General features: G+C 52.0%; 1 protein-coding gene across 13 annotated transcripts in view; it reads left to right on the top strand.

The window, feature by feature from the left end:
* The window catches only part of BCOR (BCL6 corepressor), a 130,847-nt gene that overhangs the window by 92,235 nt on the left and 13,213 nt on the right, over positions 1-25,399 (top strand). For 5 of the 13 annotated variants that reach the window (XM_030934001.1, XM_030934002.1, XM_030934000.1 and 2 more), the window contains exons 2-10: positions 9,297-9,422; positions 10,766-10,844; positions 12,107-14,938; positions 15,586-15,639; positions 16,118-16,304; positions 22,611-22,874; positions 23,261-23,605; positions 24,141-24,466; positions 24,823-25,077. In XM_030934001.1, coding sequence (XP_030789861.1) covers positions 9,337-9,422; positions 10,766-10,844; positions 12,107-14,938; positions 15,586-15,639; positions 16,118-16,304; positions 22,611-22,874; positions 23,261-23,605; positions 24,141-24,466; positions 24,823-25,077 — 4,428 coding nt within the window. In that variant the 5' untranslated portion in view covers positions 9,297-9,336. The remainder of the gene's footprint in view (positions 1-9,296; positions 9,423-10,765; positions 10,845-12,106; positions 14,939-15,585; positions 15,640-16,117; positions 16,305-22,610; positions 22,875-23,260; positions 23,606-24,140; positions 24,467-24,822; positions 25,078-25,399) is intronic. The other 8 variants (XM_030934005.1, XM_030934004.1, XM_030934010.1 and 5 more) reach the window with 3 other exon arrangements.

Genomic DNA, 25,399 nt, shown 5'->3' with positions numbered 1-25,399 from the left:
ATCATAAAGGAGACATTTTGATCAGTGGGGCGGCCAGTAAGTATTCAGTGAGTTGGGCAATTTCCGAAAGACAGGAAGCATTCCGCTGAGGGCTGCAGAAAGTGCAGACCTGTCTGGCCTCTGTGACATGGCATGGAGAGGGGCAGACCTCCCTGTCCCGGCCCCAGCCTGGCCAGACCCCACTTTGCTGAGCATGGAAACCAACCCTGCGAGTCTCCATAACCTTTATTCTCATGATGCTTCCCTGAGCTTCCAGAAGGAGTAAACTCTCGGAGAGGGCTGATGAGCCACACGGAAATCTCTGCGAAATGGCGGTGCTCTTTTGCTTTAACAAACAGCGCTGACAAACGCATGCTTCCTTGGCTAGCCTTGGCTGGAGCCTGGAGGGGTAGGGGGAGAAGGGGTCCCTTGTTCCGGAGAAACCTGCCAGCTGCTGGGCTTGGTGCGAAGGCAGCGAAGGCAGACACAATGCTGCTGTTGTTGGTTTGATCTCTAACTGTGGATTGTTAGTCTGGCTTTAACTATGTGGTAAGGGGGGAATGTGAAGGCTGTTTACAGCGAGTGCAAATAATGTGACAGCTGTTGGCGCGCGAGCAGCGCTGCGCCTCCTCAGCACTTACACAAAGCGCGCACTATGCAGGCCCATGGACGAGCTGCAGAGGTGGCGGCCACTTTCTGGCCAGCGCATCCCCAGATGAGAGAAAGCTCCACGGCACACCCACCCCCCATCCCCAACACACATCTTTATGACTTCCCAGGATTGTGGTGGGGTGCAGGATGGTTTGTATGTTGTGGTTTAGGGAACTTGTGGTGAGGCAGAGGTGGCGGGAGAAGGCCCACGGGGCTGTGAGTGTCACCGTGTTGGTGGGGTTTGGCCAGGATCCGTTGAACTGGGTCCTCAGCTGTTTGTGACAGAGAGTTTTTAAGATTTGGGAAAATAACTTTCAGCCCTAAGTAAGCTTATTGGAAAGAATGTGTTATTAACTGAAAGCTTTCTGGAAATTGCAGAGGCTCTGAAGGCCGTTGTTCCCCTCTGAAATGGCCCTGTTATTCAGACAAGTTAGAGACAGGCGGGTGCTGTGTTCTGTGCACTCGGCACTGTTTCCAGCTTGGAAATGCAAGTGTGCAGGTTCAGTACCCTAAGGGGGATGTATTTTTGGGGGAAGGGAGGTCAGATTGGCTTTTGATTACCCACATCCCTTAACCTTTTCTCCCAAGCCTTCCCGTTTTCAAGAACACATTTGCCTTCAACTGCAGGACGCAAAGGTGCGTCCTGAAGCCTGCCCACAGCACCACCTACTCTGACTTCATCAACTAGATGCCCACAGCCACAGGCTTTCTCTGAGTTCCTGGTACCCTGCCAGGCCCTGCAGAGAGGTGCCAGGGTGGGAGGGAGAGGAGTTGGTGGCGGCAGTTACCCACTAGGCCAGTCCTGGAGGTTCGTGGCTGGCCCAAGCAGGTGGACTTAGGATGGCAAAGAATGTGGACCTGCCTCTGGACCGTCCTGGGGCAAGCCAGGTGTAAAAGTCCACTCCTCTCCCCCATGAATCCCAAGGTTGAAGCCTTCCAAGCCCCCTGGCACCTGCCTGGTCCTCCCTGGGTTTTGGAAGATCATTTAGGGCTGACTTAATTCTATATTCTACCTTTCTGCATGACTTTGGCCTCTGGGTGTACAGCCTACAGGATATCTGCAAATCTAACTCATTCTCTCCTCCCCCCGCCCAGCACCGCCCCCTCCCCAAGTCTGCTCTCTAAGTTTTAACATGGACTTCTACATCTAGTTGGGTTTCCAATGGGGAGCTGGGAGATGCTTCTGGAGTGAGACATGAACTTCGGTGCCAGTTCTATAAATTGGTCTCTTTTTATGACGTGTGCCATTTTCTGTAGGAATGTTGCTTGCAAAACGAGTTTCGCCTTGGAGGAAAGGCGGAAAGATAAACAAGCCTGCAACGCCAAAACACTGGCAGTCTTTCCCTCCTTCCAGCTCTCTTAAAGCAGCCGGGCTGTATTTCCAGGATTAGACTTGTGCATGTGAGGAGGGACTCGCGTTGGCTTTTTTTCCCCCAAGCAAATGCAAATTAGAGAAAAATAATTTTCTTTCAACGATATGCAATGTATTAGTCACTTGTTATCGTGCTCCGAGGCAGGCCTCATTTGCGCGTCTGCCAGCTCGCTCACATCTGCTCGGCGCTGTTCGGGGCATTTTAACCTTGGCGGTGTCGTGTCTAGTCCCACGGATCAAGGAGGAGTAATTAAGCCCTGAACAGCTACAAAAATTCATGGGCCCCCATCTATACCGCAGTTGTTCCATGGCTTTGTTTTGGGTGCTCTGAGTTCCATGACTGAGTAGCAGACATGGGATTCCTATTGTTCCTTGTAAAGAAAGTGGGTGCCCCTCTCCTTCTCTGACCCTCATCCCAGCCTTTCTGGGACTCCCAGGCTCTGCACAATCAGTGAGAGACTCACTTGCAGATCGCAGGACCCCTGCCTTTTACGCATCTTTTATGCATTAAAAGTTCCTTTGTGCTTCCTGTGTATACTAATGATAGCTGTTGTTATTAGCCTTACGGTATAGCTTGTTCCCTTCGGTGGTGGGGGGGGGGGGGTAGCGGCGAAGGCATTCGTATTTTACTCCTACAAAGCCCTGGTGAAAACAAAAGTTCATTGACACAGCCTTTGGAGGCGTGGTGTGGAACATTTATTCTGGATTTGCCCCCAGGTTGTGTAGACTCCCAAGTGGGGAACCAGTTCTGCAAGGACTAGACCAAAGGGGGCAAGTGGTTTATTTTTGCGTGGAGTGGGGAGAAGAGTAAGGAGGGATTCCTGGCTTTTGACTTGGGTTTCTGTTGCTGGGTGGCCTCCTGTGAGGGGACACCTGTTTCTAAATTCGCCCTCTCTTGAATACACACGTGGTTCCCTGACTCCCCCTGTGGCAAAACCATGAAGGAAAGTGAAAGGAACAAAAAGCTGGTGGGGTGGCCTGGACAGATTATCCGGGGAGAAGGGCAAGTGTCCCCCATTGGCCTGTGAGAGAGAGGTTGGGGACACCTGACCCCGGGCCATGGGCTCTGCCTGGAGGAGGGGAGTGTAGCGGGCATTCCAGGTTCGGCAGCGACCCTCAGGGTCAGCCCTTGCAGATTACACCCCGGACCCCAATCCCCGAGATTCGCACCCCTCCCACGTTACAGTAGGCGACACTTGGCTCACATCTTTGTAAGGGGAAGCGTCCAGAGCAGCAGCGCTCTAGTATGATCGGAAGGGAACCCAGAACGATGGCGAGGAGGGGTCTGCCGTGCCCATTCCCCCGGTGGACTCGGCGGCGTTTCCCGGGAGGTCTCGGATTCTCCCTGCGCCCACCCCAAGTTTCCTTTCGTCAGATTCGTTGATGGGGACAGAAGGTGCGGCGGGGCCTCGGGAAGGGGCACCACGGAGAGCGCGCCAGGTCGTAGGGTCCGAGGGGTTACCTAGGGTCGGGAACTGGGGCGGTCGGGCCGCCTCCGGGGAGCCTGCTGGAGTTCCTGGAAGGCTCGGCGGGGGCGCGCCGCGAGGGCGTGGGTGTGTGCCGTGGTGCGGCCCCGCGCGCTGGGACCTCCGCCGAGGAGCGGCGAGGAGGAGCGGGCGAGCCCCGAGCAGCACGGGTGTGTGTGGTGGGAGAGAAAATCCCTTTGTTGCCGACCGATCACGCTCCGGGCTGAAGCTCCTCAGCCCGGGGCGGGGGCGCCCCTCCCCCTTTCTTCTTCGCCGGGGCCAAGTTCGCTCCCAGCCCGTGTGGCTCTCTGCTCTGACCCCGACGCCCCGGGAGGAGGCCGGGAAGGTTCTGGGTGCTCCAATGGTCCGGGCCGGCGAGTTTCCCCTTCCCCCTCCCTCTTACTAGTGCAAAACTTGGAGGTGTGGGCGGGGATGCCCTTGCAGGCTATGGCTGTGGCTTGGAGTGTGCCAAGAGGCAGCACCTGGGCCGGCTGGATCACTTCCCTCACCCCCAACTCTCTCGGGGGAGGGGGTCGGGAGGGGCTGGGACCAGGCCAGCCACCTCCCTCGACCACACCCCTGGAAGCCTGCGGTTTTGCCTCCCAGGGACCTGGGGGGCAGCCTTGGGGTCTGTTACTCCCCAGCAGACCTGGAGGACCCATGCCACACTGCACATCCGGAAGAGCTTTTTCTCTTCTCATCTTCCACCCCCACACACCCCACCCCCACCCCTCACATCCTAAAATAGGAACTTCTTCACCCGTCCCTTCCTTGAAACCCGGAGCACAGCGCTGCTGCTGTGACGCAGTCTGTGTTTGGAGCAACCCCAGGAAGGGCTGGCGGGTGGTGAGGTTTGGGCTTCTGTAAAATCTACACAGTTCTGCTGAAGGTCCCTCCCTGCTGTGACCCCCTCTCTGTTGCTGCCTCAGTCTCCCCCGCAGGATGAGGTGGTACTGCCCCAAAGAAACTGTGCTGTGATTCTGGAGCTTACTACACAGTATGTTTAGTGGAGTCAGATACTATTCAGTGAGGTTAAACGTGGCCAGCACCAGCTATTGCCAGGCAAAACTCAAGTCCATAGTGCAGCTTAATCCTTTGGAAAACACAATGCCAAATATTTACAGAGGGGACCAAGGTTGGAGAGATTAGGCCACCTGCCCAGAGACATGCGGTGGGTAAGGGTGGGAGCCAGGAGGCTGTGGTGACCATGTTCTCTACAGAGAACCAGCCATGCAGTAGCGAGACCCCTCCCTGAAGAGTCCTCGGCCAGAGGACCCCAGCACACTGGCTGGGAATGCCTGCCTGGCCACCTGAGCTGGAAGCCCTTGCTTGCGAACCTCTCCAGTCCTTCTGGCCATTAACTGCTGGATAGCTGCCGGTAGTGACAAGGGGAACCTAGTGAGAGAGATCCCAAGAAAAGACCCTGAGATGGGCCACCCTCAGTGCCTGTGTGGACAGCAGGGAGGCGTGAGCAGAGGTAGTTTGGTGGCCATGCTTTCCATATTGTCAGTGCCACTTGACAAGTGTAATACGCAGACTTTTAACTGGTCGGAGCCTCAAGGGTGGGGGCAGTGGAAAGTGGCCTAGTGCAGGAGGGGGCGGGGTGGGGGGAAAGGAAAGGGGCCAAGACTTGGGACCTGTGGTCTGCCCTCACATCTTTTCATAGAGGGTGGGTGTGCCCCTACTCAGGGATGCCAAGGTTGGAGTGATGGCTTATGATCTTGGTCCCTCAACCCCCTTCTGCCAATCAGGCCCCTCTCCCCAGTGTCCAGGCCAAGCTCAGTGCGCTCATCGTAACCCTTGGCTGTGGAGCGAGTGACTACTCAAGAGTCTGTCGAGGGTGACCCAAGCTCTCCTATGCATTCCATTTCCTTGGTGCTAAGAGCTAGAGACCACGCAGTGTGCAGTGTGCAGTGTGCATGCCTGCTTCTCGCAAGCCAGGTCTCTCTACTTGGCCCTGGATGTTCCAGCAGGCAGCTGGAACAGTTCCCAGTCTGTTCTTTAGAGACCCACACCCTCCCCATCTGACCTCTTCTCAGCCGTCTTTCCTCTTCATCCCTATCCACACCTTTATCCACTTCTCTCCACTACTAGAAAAAGGGGTTAAAACCCAGATCCAAGGTGCAGCTTTGCAGCTCACAGTAGAACAGGTTGGTGCTTGTAAAGTGCTTTTCATGAGTGACTTCACACATCTTGGCACTTCTGGAAGCACAGCCTGCATTTGGAAGAAGTGGGGGATGGAGGTGGGCATTGAAAAATAAAAGCAAACAAGCTTCATCTATAGCTGCAAAGCACCCTGAGGCACTGTTTGTCATTGAAATCAGATCATTTGCCCTCTCCACCGTATTCTGCTGCCAAGGGTCAGCGACATCAGTTTCGAAGCACTTGGCCTTAGAGGTAAAAAAAAAAAAAGGCCCCAGCTATTTCAACAGCAGCTTCTAGAAGTTCGATGTCCCTATACTTTGCCTCCCAGTCTCTTTTTGTTTCTTACCCCAATGTCCCCTTCATTGTACATGCCAGAGAAACCAGGGTGGGGTGTAGGTAAAGGTGACCCCTGTTCTTCAGTAGAGGCTTGGTGTGAGCCGTATGGCCTTTGCAAAGGAGGCCCCTGCTTTTGTGGGTTTGGACTGCTCTTTGTCACCCAGGAGGAGGGCCTCCTGCGAGCCAGGGCCATTGCTCATTGGCCCTTTCCACTCCTCTCCGTCTTCGGCCAGGAACCCGAAGAGTTAAAAGTCTTTAGCTTGTTGCAATGAAATTATGGCTGGCAGTGGCGCCGCTGTTTGTTCAACAGACCTCCACTTTTAAACAGTTCACAAAAAGTTCATGGGGCAGCTAAAGATTATAAGTGTGTGTCTGTGTGTGTGTGTGTGTGTGTGTGCGCGCGCGTTCATGTATGCATAAGTCCACAGCAGGATCCAACAATGTATTCCCCCCTTTTGCTTTTATGTTCAGCCCCATCCTTCACCCCTTTCCTCCCAAAACACACACACACGACAGTGAACCACTCCGCTAGCCTCAACCCTCCATCTGACCCTGTGCATTTGAGAACACTTCATTCTGATGGCTGGTATCATTTATCTGTGCGCCATAAATATGGAAAACCCCGAAAGTGGAGCCCTGGAGAAGGGGAGATGCTTTGAAAGCACCCAGTAGGTCCAGGTGCCTGTAAACTGCAGTCACATTTCTGCTAAGTCCAGGTGGCCTTTGCTGAAGAAAGGCCCTTTGAATGGAAGCAACTGCTGGCCTTTTCGGGGCTGGGCCTCAGTATAATGAGTCTGTTTCCCAAGAAGGTGCCGGGAGGTCCTTTGCACGAGGTGTCTACTTAAGGGAGGTGGGTAAGAGGCAGGTTTGTTTGTTTTTTTTTTTTGAGTTTTGCTCTTATTGCCCAGGCTGGAGTGCAGTGGCGTGATCTCGGCTCACCGCAACCTCCACCTCCCAGGTTCAAGCGATTCTCCTGCCTCAGCCTGCCGAGTAGTTGGGAAATGCAGGCACACGCCACCATGCCCAGCTAATTTTGTATTTTTGGTAGAGACGGGGTTTCTCCTTGTGGGTCAGGCTGGTCTCAAACTCCTGACTTCAGGTGATCCACCCACCTCAGCCTCCCAAAGTGCTGGGATTATAGGCGTGAGCCACCTTGCCCGGCTGGAGGCAGCTTTTTTAAAGGGGAGGCCAATTTTTAAGAATGGGGACACCAGAAGATCGAGGTTCATCAGGCACACACTTCTTCTCTCATCCTTTTCTTGGGGGTTTGATTGAGTGACCCTTTGGTTCATGATGTAATTTCTGCATTTCATCATGGCACAGTGAGGGGATGGCATGGTGCAGTCCCACTGCTGTAGCTTGATGACGGGGACACACTGGCATCCGGGAATGATGCTCCACCTTCTCTGTTATCCTACCCAGGATGTCTTCCTTTTGTTAGAAGGGGCAGCAGGGGCCGGAGAGGGGACACTGCCACTACATTGAATGTGCCTTGTGGTCTGCCCAGCACCAGTGGTGGCCTTCCCCACTTGATTTGTGTATTTGCAAGATGGAAGAAAAGCCCACGAACCCTTATAGAACCTTCCCCAGCAGCCAAGTCAGTCTTTTTGGGGTGCTATGGCTAGCCCACTGGAAGAGCTGCTGTCTGGAGACCTTTCCTAGGGAAGTAGCTTTCCAGAACCCCGTCATGCCTGATGCCTCTGCAGATTTCTGCCTTTTTCTTGGACCCTTTCTCTCTCTTCCAGCCTCATTGTTGAGCTCTAACTATACATGGTGTGTCGGTGCATGTGGATTTTGATTAACAGACGTTCTTCTATGGATGGGGGCCCATGGGGGATGCTGGTGGACAAAAGACCTAGTTAGGACAAAGAAATGAGGAAGTACAGACCGGCTTTGGGATTCCATCCCCCAGGTGTCCCCCTAACCCCAACCCTCAGTCACTCTCACAGAAAAATCCCCGGACCTGGTGCCTCCAACCCAACCGACCTGGCAGTCTGCTCCGTGTGCTAAAGTGTAAAAGCAAGCATTTGCATGTTTTTTCCTTCTAACAAAGGAAATGTGTCGACTTAGGGAACATTTGGGCTTTCGGAAACTGTGTGGGTGGGTGTGTGAGGGAGGAGAAGAAAGTTCCCCTGATGATCTGCACACCAATTATTTCACACCCAGGTTTGGGTCCCGTGGAAAAATGCCATGGCCAGTCCGGACAAGGGACACTGAGATGTGTTTGTGAGCAGGGAATTGCCGAGGGCCATCGGTCCCAGGCATTAAAGGCTCCCCTACTTATTAACCCAGCATTTAACAGCAGGATATGGGCTGAAGCGCAGTCAAAAGAAACGGCTCAACCTCCAAAGAGCAATTAAAATCCTGCACGAGGATAAATCACGCGCCGTGATAATCCTGTTAATAAAATGCAGCTTGTCCTGACCCTTCACTCATGCAGCAAACTAGAATGTGATGTGGGTGGGGGCGGTGGGCAGAGGAGGTAAGAGGGGGTGGGAGGTGGTCTGAGCTCCTCTGCCTTGGCAACCTCCCCCTCCCAGGAGGTGGAAAATGGGTGACTTCTGCTGGCTCCCCATGTGCCAGCGGCTTGGAGCCCATCAGCCAGGGCTGCTAAGACTTCTGTGCTCGCTAATGATTTCTCGTCCCCAGTGAGCAGGCGTCATTGAATTACTCAGCCGCCTCCCTCTGTAGCTTCCAGGCAAAACCACCCGGGTTAGGTGCTTAATCTAATCCAGGGCTCCGGTGGGGCAGGTCACCAGCCCACCGACTCTTTTTCACCCTCAATCTGTAAGTCACACACATGACAGCCTTGGAAATTCAGCCCTAGAAACGCAGGTAGTTTGAGACCTGGACCTGCTGCTCACCTCGCTATTGTGCCTTCCACCCTTCCCTTTTGGCCCCAGGAGAGATCAGCTGTGTGCCTCCCAGTGATGCAGCATCCCTGAACCTATTGTCAGAGCCTCCCCTTGTTGAATCAAGTCTTCTCTACCTTCTTTAACAAGTGGCAAGAATGAATGACCACTGTACACTTTCAGAGGAAAGGGGGTGGGCGGGTGCTGTGGTGTGTCCTGGATGCATTCTGTGCCTTGGATGAGGCTGCCTGTTTCGAATTAAACTTCTTCCCCAGCCCCAGCACCTCCTACCAGGGAAGCTGCCTGCCCCTCCGCTGTCCCTTCGAATCAGGTGTCTGTCCTTGGCTCCCAGACCACTGCAGACAGCAGGCACAGCCTGCCTTCCCGATCTGCATCCTGTATGAATCACCTAGAAAGAAGCCTTCTCTAGCACCCTGTTTGGCTCTCCTTTACTGAACCTCCTGGGATTTTTTTTTTTTTCTTTCCTTTAAACAGACTAGACGCTTGAAGCAAAGCTGCCATCCCGGAAGACGACATGCTCTCAGCAACCCCCCTGTATGGGAACGTTCACAGCTGGATGAACAGCGAGAGGGTCCGCATGTGTGGGGCGAGCGAAGACAGGTGAATGCTCCCACCTGGGCCAGGCCTGAGGGGAGAGTGGGCACCTTCCTCACGCTCCTGAGCGGAGCCCATGTCCATGCTGAAGCCCTCCTCACCTTCTCACAGCCACCGTGGGCCCAAAAGGGGTGGGAAAGAAAGAGCTCCTGCCTAGTCGGCCGCTCTTGATTTACAGTTTTAACAGGCAACCTGGCTCAGCGAAGCATTGCCGCCCTTTAAAAGATTAGCCCCTAAAGCGGCCTTTCAGTGCACTTTCGTCCTTAATTTATTATTTCATATTTATGAAGGAGAATTAATCCCAGTCTATATGCTGCTTTAACTCTAAATGTCAGGAGTGTGGGCCCAGGTGGAGCAGCATTCGATGTGCTTTTAAAACAAATAGTTTGCTCAGTAATAAATGGGGAGAGAGCCACCCTTTTCCTTCATTGAAGCCCAGGATCTCTCATTGTCCTCTGCTGCCTGTTCCAGGAGGCCACTGGCACCTGCTTTTGGTCGCCAGACAGCTCTGTTATGCCTCCTAATCAGTAATTTTGGAGTGTGGGGTGGAGGCAGCTAAGCAGTAGATGATTGAAGCTGCTCTTTGGGGTAATGAGGAAACTTTTCCTCTGCTGCTTGTCAGCGATTTTTATCCTGGGGATTTGGAAGTTGGCACCAAGCACTTTCTTTATCGATGCTCTCTGATAACAAGTCCCAGGGCAGCCGCAGCAGCCTGGCACAGATGTGCAACTTCCTCTTCAGCCTGGAACAGCTGACATTTGTATGATACTAGTGTGTATCCCCCTGTCATTTTGACAAAGGCAGTCAAATATGGCTTTTTTATCACCATGGAAACCAGTTTCGTAGGACATGGTCCCTAACTTTGTTGTGGGAAAAGTTTTGAAAGCCTACCCTCCTGGGTAACACGGAAGTGGTTGATGAGGCCACCAGCCCGTAGACTCCAGCCTTCCAGCCCCGTCTGGTCTTTGGCCGTGTTACCACTTCATGTCTACCCTCCAGGAGAGTTTATAAGGGTTGGCTGGGACAGCCAAGCTCCAGTTGGCCTACTTGACCTCTAGAGAAAAAGATCTTGAGGCAGAAGTGGTTGTGCTTAATTTCTGGCTTACCTACCTTGGGGACATCATATTTGTGATTCGTGAAAGCTTTGCGTTTCCTTTGTTTTTCCTGGTCAAGTTGAATCACCATTTGGGGGCAACTTTCAATGTGGGCCATTGACAGCTGGTGGGGATGGAGGGTTAAGGACAGTTTTAAAAATTGGGTTAGTAGAAACTGGTCTGTTCTGGGGAGATCTGTGAAAGATAGATTTAGTGAGGAATGCTTTCATGAAGTTGGTATATCCTTTTAAATAGGAAAATCCTTGTAAATGATGGTGACGCTTCAAAAGCCAGACTGGAACTGAGGGAGGAAAATCCCTTGAACCACAACGTGGTAAGAGATTAATAGCTTCTGTTGATGCCATATCTGCATGTCAGTGATCTGTAATCAATCGTATTAATTTGCAGGCCTTTAAAGGGTGGGGAATGGGGTAGGGGTGGTGGTTCAGAGCAGGGCTGAGTCGGAGGCCTCTGCGACAGGACAAGGCCCCCACCCAAGCTCTTCCTGTCTTGCCTTCCTGCCTCGCCATACATGTCCCTGTCCCCTAGTGACTGGTGGGATGTGTACTCTCTTTTCTTCCATAAGCTGAATGCCACATCAGCGTTCCCAGCTGGATAAATTTCCAGCCTCCAAGTAGCCCCTTAGGGTTTACCTTTCCAGTAAAATAAGAAACACAGGACTGTCACTTCAGACACAAGGGAGAGGAAGTCAGAAGACACAACCACAGTTTGACCCATGGCCTCTTTATTGATTTAGAAATGAGGCTGCTAAAGTCTTCTGTTCCTGTTGTCCCATCGAAGATTGTTTCTTGTTCTGTTAAGTCATGCCTTCCTGCACCCAGGGGAAATGAACACCCACCCCCAAGCCTGACAGGCCCAGGGAGGGTTAGTGTGAATTCTGTACCCCATGAGGGTGATGCTGAGAGTTTTGGAGTTGGTGGCTTCTCAGTTGTAGCAAAGAATTTTTGCTGAGAAGGTAAAAATCTTCAGACTTTTTTATTTTTATTTTTTAATTTTGATTTTTTTAGAGACGGAGTCTTGCTTTGTCACCCAGGCTGGAGTGCAGTGGTGCAATCTTGGCTCACTGCAACCTCCACCTCCCGGGTTCAAGCAATTGTCTTACCTCAGTCTCCCGAGTAGCTGGGACTACAGGCGCACACCGCCACACCCGGCTAATTTTTTTGTATTTTAGTAGAGATGGAGTTTCACCGTGTTGCCCAGGCTGGTCTTGAACTCCTGAGCTCAGGCAATCTGCCTGCCTTGGCCTCCCAAAGTGGTAGGATTACAGGCGTGAGCCACCGTGCCTGGCCACAATCTTCAGACTTAATAGATGACTGAATTAATATATGGGCCTCCAGTCCAAAGGGACCAACGTTTTCCCTGCTTCCGGGATACTAGTTGAGAGGTGAGAAGGCAGGCAGCAAAGGGGTTTGGATAAAGGGGAAGGGAAACAGACCCTTACCCCCCGAAGCCTGTCTTTAACCCTTTCTGCTTGAATGTTAAGGCTGATGGCACGTTGAACTAGTTGGCAGTGTCTTCGGGTACTGCTGCCTTGAAGGAGTGCCCTAGTAATACCCGTGTTGTTCTTTTGCAAAGGTGGATGCGAGCACGGCCCATAGAATTGATGGCCTGGCAGCACTGAGCATGGACCGCACTGGCCTGATCCGGGAAGGGCTCCGGGTCCCCGGAAACATCGTCTATTCTAGCTTGTGTGGACTGGGCTCAGAGAAAGGTCGGGAGGCTGCCACGAGCACCCTAGGTGGCCTTGGGTTTTCTTCGGAAAGAAATCCAGAGATGCAGTTCAAACCGAATACACCCGAGACAGTGGAGGCTTCCGCTGTCTCTGGAAAACCCCCAAATGGCTTCAGTGCTATATACAAAACACCGCCTGGAATACAAAAAAGTGCTGTAGCCACAGCAGAAACACTGGGCTTGGACAGACCTGCCAGCGATAAACAGAGCCCTCTCAACATCAATGGTGCTAGTTATCTGCGGCTGCCCTGGGTCAATCCTTACATGGAGGGTGCCACGCCAGCCATCTACCCTTTCCTTGACTCGCCAAATAAGTATTCACTGAACATGTACAAGGCCTTGCTACCTCAGCAGTCCTACAGCTTGGCCCAGCCGCTGTATTCTCCAGTCTGCACCAACGGGGAGCGATTTCTCTACCTGCCACCACCTCACTACGTCGGTCCCCACATCCCATCATCCTTGGCATCACCCATGAGGCTCTCGACACCTTCGGCCTCCCCAGCCATCCCGCCTCTCGTCCATTGCGCAGACAAAAGCCTCCCGTGGAAGATGGGCGTCAGCCCTGGGAATCCCGTTGATTCCCACGCCTATCCTCACATCCAGAACAGTAAGCAGCCCAGGGTTCCCTCTGCCAAGGCGGTCACCAGTGGCCTGCCGGGGGACACAGCTCTCCTGTTGCCTCCCTCGCCTCGGCCCTCACCCCGAGTCCACCTTCCCACCCAGCCTTCTGCAGACACCTACTCGGAGTTCCACAAGCACTATGCCAGGATCTCCACCTCTCCTTCAGTTGCCCTGTCGAAGCCATACATGACAGTCAGCAGCGAGTTCCCCGCGGCCAGGCTCTCCAACGGCAAGTATCCCAAGGCTCCGGAAGGGGGCGAAGGTGCCCAGCCAGTGCCCGGGCATGCCCGGAAGACAGCGGTTCAAGACAGAAAAGACGGCAGCTCACCTCCTCTGTTGGAGAAGCAGACCGTTACCAAAGACGTCACAGATAAGCCACTAGACTTGTCTTCTAAAGTGGTGGATGTAGATGCTTCCAAAGCTGACCACATGAAAAAGATGGCTCCCACAGTCCTGGTTCACAGCAGGGCTGGAAGTGGCTTAGTGCTCTCCGGAAGTGAGATTCCGAAAGAAACACTGTCTCCTCCAGGAAATGGTTGTGCTATCTATAGATCTGAAATCATCAGCACTGCTCCCTCATCCTGGGTGGTGCCCGGGCCAAGTCCTAACGAAGAGAACAATGGCAAAAGCATGTCGCTGAAAAACAAGGCATTGGACTGGGCGATACCACAGCAGCGGAGTTCATCATGTCCGCGCATGGGCGGCACGGATGCCGTCATTACTAACGTTTCAGGGTCAGTGTCGAGTGCAGGCCGCCCAGCCTCTGCGTCACCCGCCCCCAATGCCAATGCAGATGGCACCAAAACCAGCAGGAGCTCCGTAGACACCACACCATCCGTTATTCAGCACGTGGGCCAGCCCCCGGCCACTCCTGCCAAGCACAGTAGCAGCACCAGCAGCAAGGGCGCCAAAGCCAGCAACCCAGAACCGAGTTTCAAAGCAAACGAGAACGGCCTTCCACCAAGCTCTATATTTCTGTCTCCAAATGAGGCATTCAGGTCCCCACCAATTCCCTACCCCAGGAGTTACCTCCCTTACCCAGCCCCCGAGGGCATTGCTGTAAGTCCCCTCTCTTTACATGGCAAAGGACCTGTCTACCCTCATCCAGTTTTGTTACCCAATGGCAGTCTGTTTCCTGGGCACCTTGCCCCAAAGCCTGGACTGCCCTATGGGCTGCCCACCGGCCGTCCAGAGTTTGTGACCTACCAAGATGCCCTGGGGTTGGGCATGGTGCATCCCATGTTGATACCACACACGCCCATAGAGATCACTAAAGAGGAGAAACCAGAGAGGAGGTCCCGGTCCCATGAGAGAGCCCGCTACGAGGACCCAACACTCCGGAATCGGTTTTCCGAGATTTTGGAAACTAGCAGCACCAAGTTACATCCAGATGTCCCCACCGACAAGAACCTAAAGCCAAACCCCAACTGGAATCAAGGGAAGACTGTTGTCAAAAGCGACAAGCTTGTCTACGTAGACCTTCTCCGAGAAGAATCAGATGCTAAAACTGACACAAACGTGTCCAAACCCAGCTTTGCAGCAGAGAGCGTTGGCCAGAGCACTGAGCCCCCCAAGCCTTCAGCTGAGCCGGCCCTGCAGCAGCACCGTGATTTCATCGCCCTGAGAGAGGAGTTGGGGCGCATCAGTGACTTCCACGAAACTTATACTTTCAAACAGCCAGTCTTCAGCGTAAGCAAGGACAGTGTTCTGGCAGGTACCAACAAAGAAAACCTAGGGTTGCCAGTCTCGACTCCATTCCTGGAGCCAACTCTGGGGAGCGATGGCCCTGCTGTAACTTTTGGTAAAACCCAGGAGGATCCCAAACCATTTTGTGTGGGCAGTGCCCCACCAAGTGTGGACGTGACCCCCACCTATACCAAAGATGGAGCCGATGAGGCTGAATCAAATGATGGCAAAGTTCTGAAACCGAAGCCATCTAAGCTGGCAAAGAGAATCGCCAACTCAGCGGGTTACGTGGGTGACCGATTCAAATGTGTCACTACCGAACTGTATGCAGATTCCAGTCAGCTCAGCCGGGAGCAACGGGCATTGCAGGTGAGCCCCCCCACCTGAATTTCAGTTACTTTACCGGTTGTCAGTTTTTTAATGTGTAAAGAGGATTGGGGGAGTATGGTAGGGCAGGGCACCAGGCAGATTTGGTGAATGAAGCTTGTGGTAATTTGAATGTATGCAATGTGGCCAGTAAGAGAACGTGAGTGGTAGCACTGAGGCGTGTCTGGATGCTTTAAGTTATTCTGTAGATTATAAGGGAACTCCACTCAATTGCTGATAACAGATGTTTTAATTATTGTGAAGGGTATCTAAAGACTGCATGACGTTTACCTATCAATTGCTTTGATTTCTCTGCCTGTAAGATAACAAATATACCTAGAAGTGCTGCTTAGAATGCCTTACTTGATACCTGGTGATGTGTAGCAGCCGCATGTCTGTGGGATTCATGCAAATTTTTCACCAAAAAGAAAGGAAAAAAAAAGGTTGCTTAAAGGGATACAGTATGTATTTAACTTGCTAGTGAATTATGATAGATGTTGTGTAGGAATTTCCTTAAGATATTTTACTTTTAATTAAAAGATGAATAAAGCCAAATTGTTTTGCAATGTTAAGAAAAAAATTGGTTTATGCTTATAAAAATGGATGAAGTTATCTAAATGATCCATTGAGTGCCCATTTTAATTACATAGATGGAAGGATTACAAGAGGACAGTATTTTATGTCTACCCGCTGCTTACTGTGAGGTCAGTTCTTCAAATTTTTATTACTAGAATCTTACATAAACCTTTTGAGTTAAATTTCATTTCCAAATATACAAAGGGAAGTTTGTGGGCCATGGTCGTCTTTATTCATTGTGTATTTTGTTTCTTTTCTGTTATGTTTTTGTTTTGTTTTCTTTGCGTTGTGTTTTCATTTTGTTTTATTTACCTTCAAAAGAGAATGTCTGTCCGTATGCAATAGTGTATGTGTGGATATACATACACACCGCATATATATCTATATACACATGACTTTATGAATAAAGAATGTGTGACTACTTACATATAGATATTCTTAAGTTTTATCTGTTAAACTTTAAAATATCTGAGTTACATCTCATAAATTGTGGTTGGTTTTGGGCACTTTTCTTTGAAAATACTTTCCTTTAAGATAAGGCAAATGAAATAGCTTTTATGGTAAGGTGTTGTTTTTTTTTTTTTCCCATCTCCATTCTCTTTCTAGCGTGCAATGATGCGCTTCTCAGAGTTGGAGATGAAAGAAAGAGAAGGTGGCCACCCAGCAACCAAAGACTCCGAGATGTGCAAATTCAGCCCAGCCGACTGGGAAAGGTTGAAAGGAAATCAGGACAAAAAGCCAAAGTCGGTCGCCCTGGAGGAGGCCATTGCCGACCAGAACGAAAGTGAGAGATGTAAGTAAACCCGAGCAGTTTGCTGTGTTGGCCTCAGGTCCGGTTGGCATCTGCTCGGAGAAATGGGCTGCTTTTGCCATGCATGGAGTGAAGGGCCGACTGTCCTTATGAATGGTGGCAACCAGGAATGAGGCGTCTGTGAAAGGTAGTTTCCTGGGACACATCTTTTTTTCCAAAGAAGCACTGGTTCTAGAGCTGATAACAGTCTCATGTAACACAATGTAGCAGAGGTATGGCAGTAGCAAATTTGGTGCAGGGACAGGTTGTATTTTGTAGCAGTGGAATGACACTTCCCAGCCATCTCCTGCCCCACCCCCGTGGTGACAGTCTGATGTGGAATGGAGAGTCCTTATATTCTCCCTCCAAAGGCATAGATGTTGTTGAAGTAGGATGAACATGGTGACGTCACCATAAAGAAGAGCATGATGATTTACCGTAGGGGGTGGCAGAGAATTGGCCACAGAATCCAAGACAGCCTGGCATGCATGAGGGGGCTCTTCTCACCAGATAGAGGGCAACTTGCATTTTGGAGGGGAAGTGATGCTCAGGACACTCCCTTTGGTTCTTACAGCAGGTCCCGTCCCCCACGCCCCCCCAACCAACAGAGTTGACTTTGGGATTTACCCAGGAGTCTTCCAGGGTGGTAAGGTGTGTCAGCAGCAAGTGGAGAAGGTCTTCCTCTTTCTTTTTTAAATGTGCAAGCTTGAAGCTTTAGGTCTGCTTGCAACATGAGAAACCTCATTGGGCGAAGGGGAATTAGGGTGTCTGGGTGAACTAACTGGAGGAATGGGTGCAAAGTCCTCCTGAGTCAGGACACTTGAAAGTGTTGGGTATGTTTGAGAGCTCCCCACCATGGGCCATCAGAGGTTTGACATTCACAATGCAGTTCATTGGTGCCTGACACAGTTTGGGAAGAATGTGTGATCAGGGAGAGTGTGCTTCTTGCTACTTGGAGCACACACCCCTCCCTCCACTTCCAGCTCATCCCTGGGAGCAGACTAAGGCCACCTGCCAGGATCCTGGGTAAGCTAAACCAGGACTGATTTGTTGTAAGTCATTGCTGAAGAAGGTAGTTTCTGTTGCTAGTAGGTGGTGGCCTTACTCAAGTGGCAGGGACTCAATGTACCTGAAGTTGTTCACTCTTCCTCGAAGGGTGGCTACAGGGTGGCAGGAGGTCCAAGCCACTCTTGGGTGAAGTGGCAAAGAAAGCCTTGCCGCTCCCTGATGATTGCTGCCAACTCGCAGCCCCCCTTCTGAGTTGCCTCAACACCAGCTCTTGGGAAGGTTGTGCTGGGAGAAGTGGGCAAGGCCGAGTTGAGGGGGGAGGTGCTTCTAAGAGAGGGAATACCATACATGAGAATCCCTCTTTGTTCTGAGTAGATGGCTGGGGACCTGGAGGAAGGGACAGGAACTTAGCCAGCTTCCAGCCTTCTTGCCCTTGCTCTGGTTTTTGAGCAACGTGGCCAGACCCTCCATTCACATCTGAGTAACTCGGTGTGGCTAATGGGGAGCAGGGCTTGAGCCCCACATGATTTAGAAAGGCCTCCCTTTCTCCTTCTGTAAGTCCCTCCAAGCTTCATACCAACAGGCTGTGTTCTTGGAGCACCCGGGGCCTCGCAAGCCATAAGTCACCACGTAGTGCTCCTCAGGTAATGAGCCATGGCAGGGAGAGCAGAAAAAGGGGTGGGGGAGGGTGAAGGCTCGTTTTTAAATACTGGGGCCAAGGAAGAGCTGGGGCACCATTGGTTTGTGGTTGATCGAGTGGAGGAACCTAGAGGAAACATTGTCCTTGCTGCTGCCACTGCCATCTCATCCAGGGGACAGCAGGCGCTGGATCCGTTCAGCTGCAAATTCACTGAGCCGTCTCGGCCATCACGTCTCTCGTGGGTGTCATTGTGGCCCAGAGCCAAGCTGTGAGCATATGGAAACTGGGGTAGGGATTTGGGGCAGGCAGGGGTCACAAAGAGGGTAGAGGATGCCACCCCGAAGCCTCTCCCTTCCACTCCTGCAGCATCAGTAGCTTCTGAGATGGCAGGTGCTGCCTGTGTGGCCTCAGCTGCCTGCATGTGGGTGCATCTTGTTGGGAGGGCTTGTTTAGGAAAACTGAATTAACTGGACAACACCGTGGTTAGGATTTTCATTGACTCTTAGTGATAGTATGGGTCGCTGAGATTTTCATTTAGAAATTGAAGGTTCATTAATAGGAATAATCAGTGGCATTTTGAAGACGGGGTAGGGAACACAGAGGTGTTGGGCTCTTCCTTTTTTTGTTGTTTTTTTTTTTTGTTTTTTCAGTTTTATTATTTTTACTGATTGATTTACTTTTGTTGATACATATTAGATGTGCATATTAGCCCTTCCTTCTTGAATTTGGGTGTCTATCTCCCTTGGCAGCTACTTGACTTGTGTGAACCTAGGACTCACTCAGTGGCAGTGCCTGAGCGGGAGCTGGAGAAAGCATTGAGTGAAAGTGAAAGGGTTTCATGGGACTTCTTGGCTCAGGAAACTTCTCTTCCAGGACAGCAGCCCCTGTGTACTTCGTAAACTACTTTGAGTTTGGGCAGACAGATGACTACCAATGCCTCTGCTGGAGAGGGTAGAAGTTATAACATGGTTGGCCTCTGTTGGAGATGATGTTACCTACAGAGGGAGTAGATGTCATGGGCAGTCCTCAAAAATTTCAGTCCTCTGCCATCTTGTTTAGGGCTTACTGGGCATGGTTATAACAGTGGTGAAGTTGCATTGTTGCCACGGTGACTTGTAAATGTTGCCATGGCGATGCTTCTATGAGGTATTGGAATGGCATAGCCATGGTAAATTATGGGATGTATGTGCTGTGTCTTACAAGACCACAACGCAGGGAGTAAGTGGTAGATGGTGTAGGGCTCAGTCGTGTTCACATCTGCCTAGATCTCATGACCAAAGGCACATGGCGTTCCACTCATAGGAGGGCTGTAAGTAACTGGAACGGAAGAGGACCCTGATGGTTAGGACCCCTATCTATCCCTCCATCTCTGTCTATCCACCCATCTCCTTTGCCCTCAAGAGTAATTTCTGTGGGTACTGGTAAGAACAGCCCCATTTGAGGGAGGTCCAATTGAAGTGTACAGGAAAGTGACATCATGGGCCCCCATAGCTGTTTGCCATACATATCTTTGGCAGTCAAGGTGGGTGTTCTTCAAGATTATTACTGGCCCATGGAGGGAAACCCTAGCATAAGGTTTGGGGGCCTTCACTGAGTGGAATTGGGATGTTTGCCTTGAGAGACTCAGGTTGGAGGACGGAAAATAGGCCTCGTTTGCGGAAAGATCCTCTTGAGAGCGGACAAGAAGCATCTACACTGTGTGTGAGCAGGCATGATTGCAGTAAACCCCAGATGCAGCAGTGGAGAGCTCCTGATAATAGTTCTGGACTATTCAGGAGGCAAAAGGGGGCCCTCTCTGGCTGAATGGGGAATGGTGGGGACTTGGAGGAAGCATGTGTGTTTCACATCCCTTGTCCTAGCCTGCTGGCCTCCCATGAATAGGGAGCAGAAAGTGGTATGTGCAGGGGAGCCCTCCCCACCCGCACTGGGCAGCTTTTCTAGATGGGAAGCCCCAGAGAAGACAGATGGCAAGACCTCCCCATGTCATTGGGGGTGCTCTCTAGCAGAGAGACTAGGTCCCCAGTCAGTCACTGCCTGTTGATGCCAGTCTGTGAAATAAGTGATCACACGTCTTATAGGTGGTTTTCTGTGGACAAAATATACTGGTAGTTTGGGCACAAGGCCAGGTAGGTGAGATATAAACTCATTTCACTATTAGGAAGTTTGCAGTGAAGGTCAAAACTCCAATGGAAAACTTTCTCCCTGAGAAAGATGCCTTAGACTTGGTTGAGATTGTTACAAATACAGGTGGCTGTGTGAGACCTGGAGTTCAAATGGAAGCTGTGGAAGTCAAATCCAAAGCACTAGGGTTGAGAGATTCTTAATCTGATGGGGGTTTGATGGGGGGTGTCTCTGGGAAGGGTGCCAACACAGGGCAGTTCATTCTGGGTGGGGCCCCACACTGGCTAAGCTGCTGCCTCATTTTGACCCAGGAAGGCATGGTGACGTTACTCAGTCACTTCTGCTTTCAAACCACTTGGCTTGAACCGTCTCTCCTACCTAGAGGGAGGGGAAATGAGTACACTTTAAAAGTATAAAAGTACACTTTTAACCTTGGCATGTGGCGCTTCGTAACGCAGTCTTTACATTTTTACATTGCACCCCCAGTTCCTCCCACAGGGCTTTCAGGGGTGGCTGATTGACCCCAGAAAGTCAAATGGTATATAACTAGGACAGTCAGTTCACAACTTAAACTTTCATAAATATCAGGGCTAAAAATCAAGCTGGTCTGGGGATCTTAGCGTCCTTTTGTAAGTAATTTCTCCAGTCTTATCCTCTGCCCTGCTGCACCGTGTTTATGAAGCCCACCGGGGGAGGTGGCTTGCAGTAATAGTCCCACTTTACAACTCAAGGGGGCCAAACTATAAAGTGGCGCTGTTACTGCCAGAGTGGTTAAGAGACAGAGCAGCCCCATACTCTTTGCATCCCCAGGCCAAGCTGAGCACAGTGGTCACCACTTCTGCATAGTGTAAGGTTTGGGCAGCTTGTGTGTTTTCTTCTGCTGCTGCTGTGACAGAATACCACCTTGGCCGTGTTTTTGGGTGTCCATCCGGTGCCAGTTGTACCTACAGAGACCTGGGGTGGTATTCCGTGGTGGAGGCTTGGATGCCGAGTCCCAGGCCCAGCCATCCCTGTCCATACAGTGCTCTCTCGTGAGTGAGGATGAGGAGGAACGGTTGGGGACATTCTACCATTCCTTTGCAAGAATAGATGCAGCCCCATCTGTCCCCCCTTAGAACACCCTTGAAGAGGAGGTGAATGGGTCCTCACACCATTGAGAGCACAGGCTAGCCAACAACCCCGGTAAAGCTCACCCGCACAGCTGACTGCCGTGAACCGCTGGGAATGCCCCCGAGAGAAGTGGGTGAACGGGGCTGGTCAGGAGTGGGAGTAATATTTGAAGTGGGTTGGGGAGAGGAAGAATGAGATCAGCGGATTAGGTGTGTGCTTATTTCATCTAGAAATTGACTTGTGTGCCTAGCTCAGAGTTACCAAGACACCAGACTCATAACCCTGGTGATGAGAGGGATCATTTCAGCGGGCCAAGGGCTGACACCTTAACCTCGCAGTGGTCATTAAGTAGTTATCGTTTATATTCATTGTGTATTAGAAAACTTGTGACCAGCAAAGCAGTTAATGAGCTATTTCGTGGGCTAGAGCAAAAGTAGGAAGTGATGTTGGGCTGAGGTGATTCAAGGAGAAGCCCCACTGCCCGTGATAGGCCAAGCACAGGGGTCCTGGAATGAGCGATTTTGCAGGCCCTGGCCTGGCATGGGAAAGACACACCAACAATGAGGGGATGTCTGCAGATGCTTGCCTGTGACAGAGGGTGTGGAGAGGAGTGTCAGCTGGGATGGCCAGCATCCCCAAGGGGGTTCCCCTGTGTTGGACAGGAAATGAGAACAACCCAACCCATTGGTTTCACATCTGTGCATCCAGCAAATCGAGTTCTTTGAAGTTTTCTCAGAACTCGTGGATGTGTTAGGAAACCTTGCCTTTGGCTTTGCCAGGCCCCTCTTCCCAGCAGCCTAGGTCTGCCGGGATTGGCTGCCTCCCTCTGGCCTGGACCGTAGGCCCAGAGCCCCCCAGGAGTGAGGATCACTTCTGCCCATCAAGGGCCTAGGCCTTCTTTCAACACTCTTGTTTCCTGTCCCTCTTCATCTCCCCGGTCGGCCTAGGTGAGTATTGGTGCTATCCCTTCGATAGATGACATTTTGGGGATATTTGGTCGTTTTTATCTCATCAGCCTGCCATTTGTTTCAAAATAACGACCTCAGCAGATGTTCCCGTGAAGATTTTTAGGTCAGCCCCAGCTTGGTTGCATCTTCCGCTGAAAGGACTGTAGTGCTTTAAAAAACATAACGTTGACGCCCCATCTTTCTTGGTTCCCTCTTGCCCCCAACCATAAGAAGGGAGAAAGAGAAAGTCACGAGTGTGACATGCATCTCACTCTGCTTTACTTGTCTTCAATGTACCCTTCCTCTGGAAAATTCTGTTTCTGAGGGTTTTGTGCTAACTATGTGTGAGGACACCAGTCTCCAAAGAAGCAGCTGTCAATAGCCGATTACCTTGGGCACGGTGGTCCCACGCGCTCCCCAAATCCTGCCTTCTCATGGCGACCTTCGGTCTTCATTAATGCCCTCTTGTCTCCCCTCCCCCAGGCGAGTATAGTGTTGGAAACAAGCACCACGATCCCTTTGAAGCCCCAGAGGACAAAGATCTTTCTGTGGAGAAGTACTTTGTGGAGAGGCAGCCCGTGAGCGAGCCTCCCACAGACCAGGTGGCCTCGGACATGCCGCACAGCCCCACCCTCCGGGTGGACAGGAAACGCAAAGTCTCAGGTGACAGCAGCCACACTGAGACCACTGCGGAGGAGGTGCCAGAGGACCCTCTGCTGAAAGCCAAACGCCGACGAGTCTCTAAAGGTGAGCCCTGTCCGCTTCGCCCGCCTGCTGGGGGGTGGGCCTGTGCATGCGGCCACAGTGGATGGACAGGAGATGTGGATGTGCGGCGCGCTGCCCCTGTAGACAGAATCGGTGAGGGGAAGCCGTGGGGCGCAGCAGTGGAGCGGACCTCTCCATTCCCACACTGCCTCGTGAGATTCCCACCCTGGAGACCCGGGGCGGGGGGGAGCCACCCACACCTCCCCTCCCACAAGCCAGAACCCAGATGGCCAAAGACTATCAGGCCCCCTCCCAAAAGCAGAGACCAGTGACCACACACCCCCTCCCCCACCCCATTAGTGATGCGTAAGACAGTTTGTTCCCCCCCAGGGGGCTTTTTGATTAATTTGTAGTTATTTCTCCATTAGATGACTGGCCTGAGAGGGAAATGACAAACAGTTCCTCTAACCACTTAGAAGACCCACATTATAGTGAGCTGACCAACCTGAAGGTGTGCATTGAATTAACAGGGCTCCATCCTAAAAAACAACGCCACTTGCTGCACCTTAGAGAACGGTGGGAGCAGCAGGTGTCAGCAGCAGACGCCAAACCTGGCCGGCAAAGCAGGAAGGAAGTGACCCAGGCCACTCAGCCTGAGGCCATTCCTCAGGGGACTAACATCATTGAAGAGAAACCTGGCAGGAAAAGGGCAGAGGCCAAAGGCAACAGAAGCTGGTCAGAAGAGGCTCTCAAACCCAGTGACAATGAACAAGGTATGCAGGGGCCACCCCTTGAGTGTTCACCCTGCTCCTGGAGGGTGGGTCATCCACTCTCTGTAGGAATGGGCTTTTCAGGGGACCTTAGAAGGCCACAGCAATGGACTTCAAGGAGGATGTGGCAGGCAGGGAGTTCTCTCTTGATGTCCTTGCCTGTGGTTGCACAGGAAGGAAGTCTAAGCACCCTCATTCCAGCCTCAGGCTGTCTCCAGTCTCTGGGTCCTGAGCACCCAGACCCAGTGGGTAGGGGGCAGGAGAGCAGGAAGAGCCGGCTTCTGTCCTCTCTTCCAGGCTCTTTGAAGCAACTTGCCACTTGGCGTTTTGTGGGTTAACTTAGGTGCCGTTTGAATGTGGTATAATTAAAATATTAATGCTTTGAAAACATAATTGGTATATCTTTAAAAACTGAAGCCGCTCCAGTGATCAGTGTTAACAATGGGCTTTTCTTCCTGCACTGGCTACAACTGTGTAACGCCCGCTTCTTTTCCCGTCTCTCACCCACCCGCCACCCCGTCACCCCCTCCGTATTTAGGCTTGCCTATGTTCTCCGGCTCTCCGCCCATGAAGAGTCTTTCATCCACCAGTGCAGGCGGCAAAAAGCAGGCTCAGCCAAGCTGCGCACCAGCCTCCAGGCCGCCTGCCAAACAGCAGAAAATTAAAGAAAACCAGAAGACAGATGTGCTGTGTGCAGACGAAGAAGAGGATTGCCAGGCTGCCTCCCTGCTGCAGAAATACACCGACAACAGCGAGAAGCCATCCGGGAAGAGACTGTGCAAAACCAAACACTTGATCCCTCAGGAGCCCAGGCGGGGATTGCCACTGACAGGGGAATACTACGTGGAGAATGCCGATGGCAAGGTACCTCTTGACCCCGGCTTCCCTCTAGGGCCTGTGCGAGCACATCCCCGCCTGCCTGCCTGCTTCCCAGCTTGTGGGGACAAAGCTTTCCTTTTCCTGGACTCCTCCCCCACACCACACGTCACTGCCCTGTCCTAGAGGAGCGTGTCTTCTGGGTGGCAGCGAAGTTTCAAACTAGTAAGAATGAAACCCCTTCCCCCAAACCCTCCTTTGACAGGCACCCCCCACCCACCAAAAAAGATAAGGAATAAAGTGCCTCTCTCCACGCAGGTTTGTCACGTGGAGGGGAGGAGGGGAAGCAGCGGCTGTTAGAAGGACATGGGCTTAACCGTGTGCGCTGCCTGGTTTTATGATAGGTGACTGTCCGGAGATTCAGAAAGCGGCCGGAGCCCAGTTCAGACTGTGATCTGTCACCAGCCAAGCAGGAGCCGAAGCCTTTCGACCGCTTGCAGCAACTGCTACCGGCCTCCCAGTCTACACAGCTGCCATGCTCAAGTTCCCCTCAGGAGACCACCCAGTCTCGCCCGATGCCGCCGGAAGCACGGAGACTTATTGTCAATAAGAACGCTGGCGAGACCCTTCTGCAGCGGGCAGCCAGGCTTGGCTATGAGGTGTGTCTCTGTGGGCGCTCCCTGGGGCTGTGGGCTGGGGGGCGGGGCCCGCGGGCTGCGGTGGTCGAGGGGAGGGACACGGAGAGCAGAGCTCAGCCCCCTCCGCATCAGGAGGCAGGGCCGGTGCTCCAGCAGGATGTTTGTGTTAGCCCCACTCTCGCTGCCGTCTCTTTGGTGGCTTGTTCAATCGCGGTGTGGAAAGAAAGGCCTCTCTGATGTTCAGTTCGTGTTCAGGCAGGTAGGCTGCTTCTGCATCCTCCAGTCTCCCTCACTTATCTCTGATATAAAATCTGACACAACCCAGGGCTTGGCGACTGGGGGA

This window comes from Rhinopithecus roxellana, chromosome 7 (assembly GCF_007565055.1).
Source record: "Rhinopithecus roxellana isolate Shanxi Qingling chromosome 7, ASM756505v1, whole genome shotgun sequence".
In the NCBI taxonomy this organism is placed as follows: domain Eukaryota; kingdom Metazoa; phylum Chordata; class Mammalia; order Primates; family Cercopithecidae; genus Rhinopithecus; species Rhinopithecus roxellana.
This window is presented reverse-complemented; position numbering and strand designations above follow the sequence as displayed.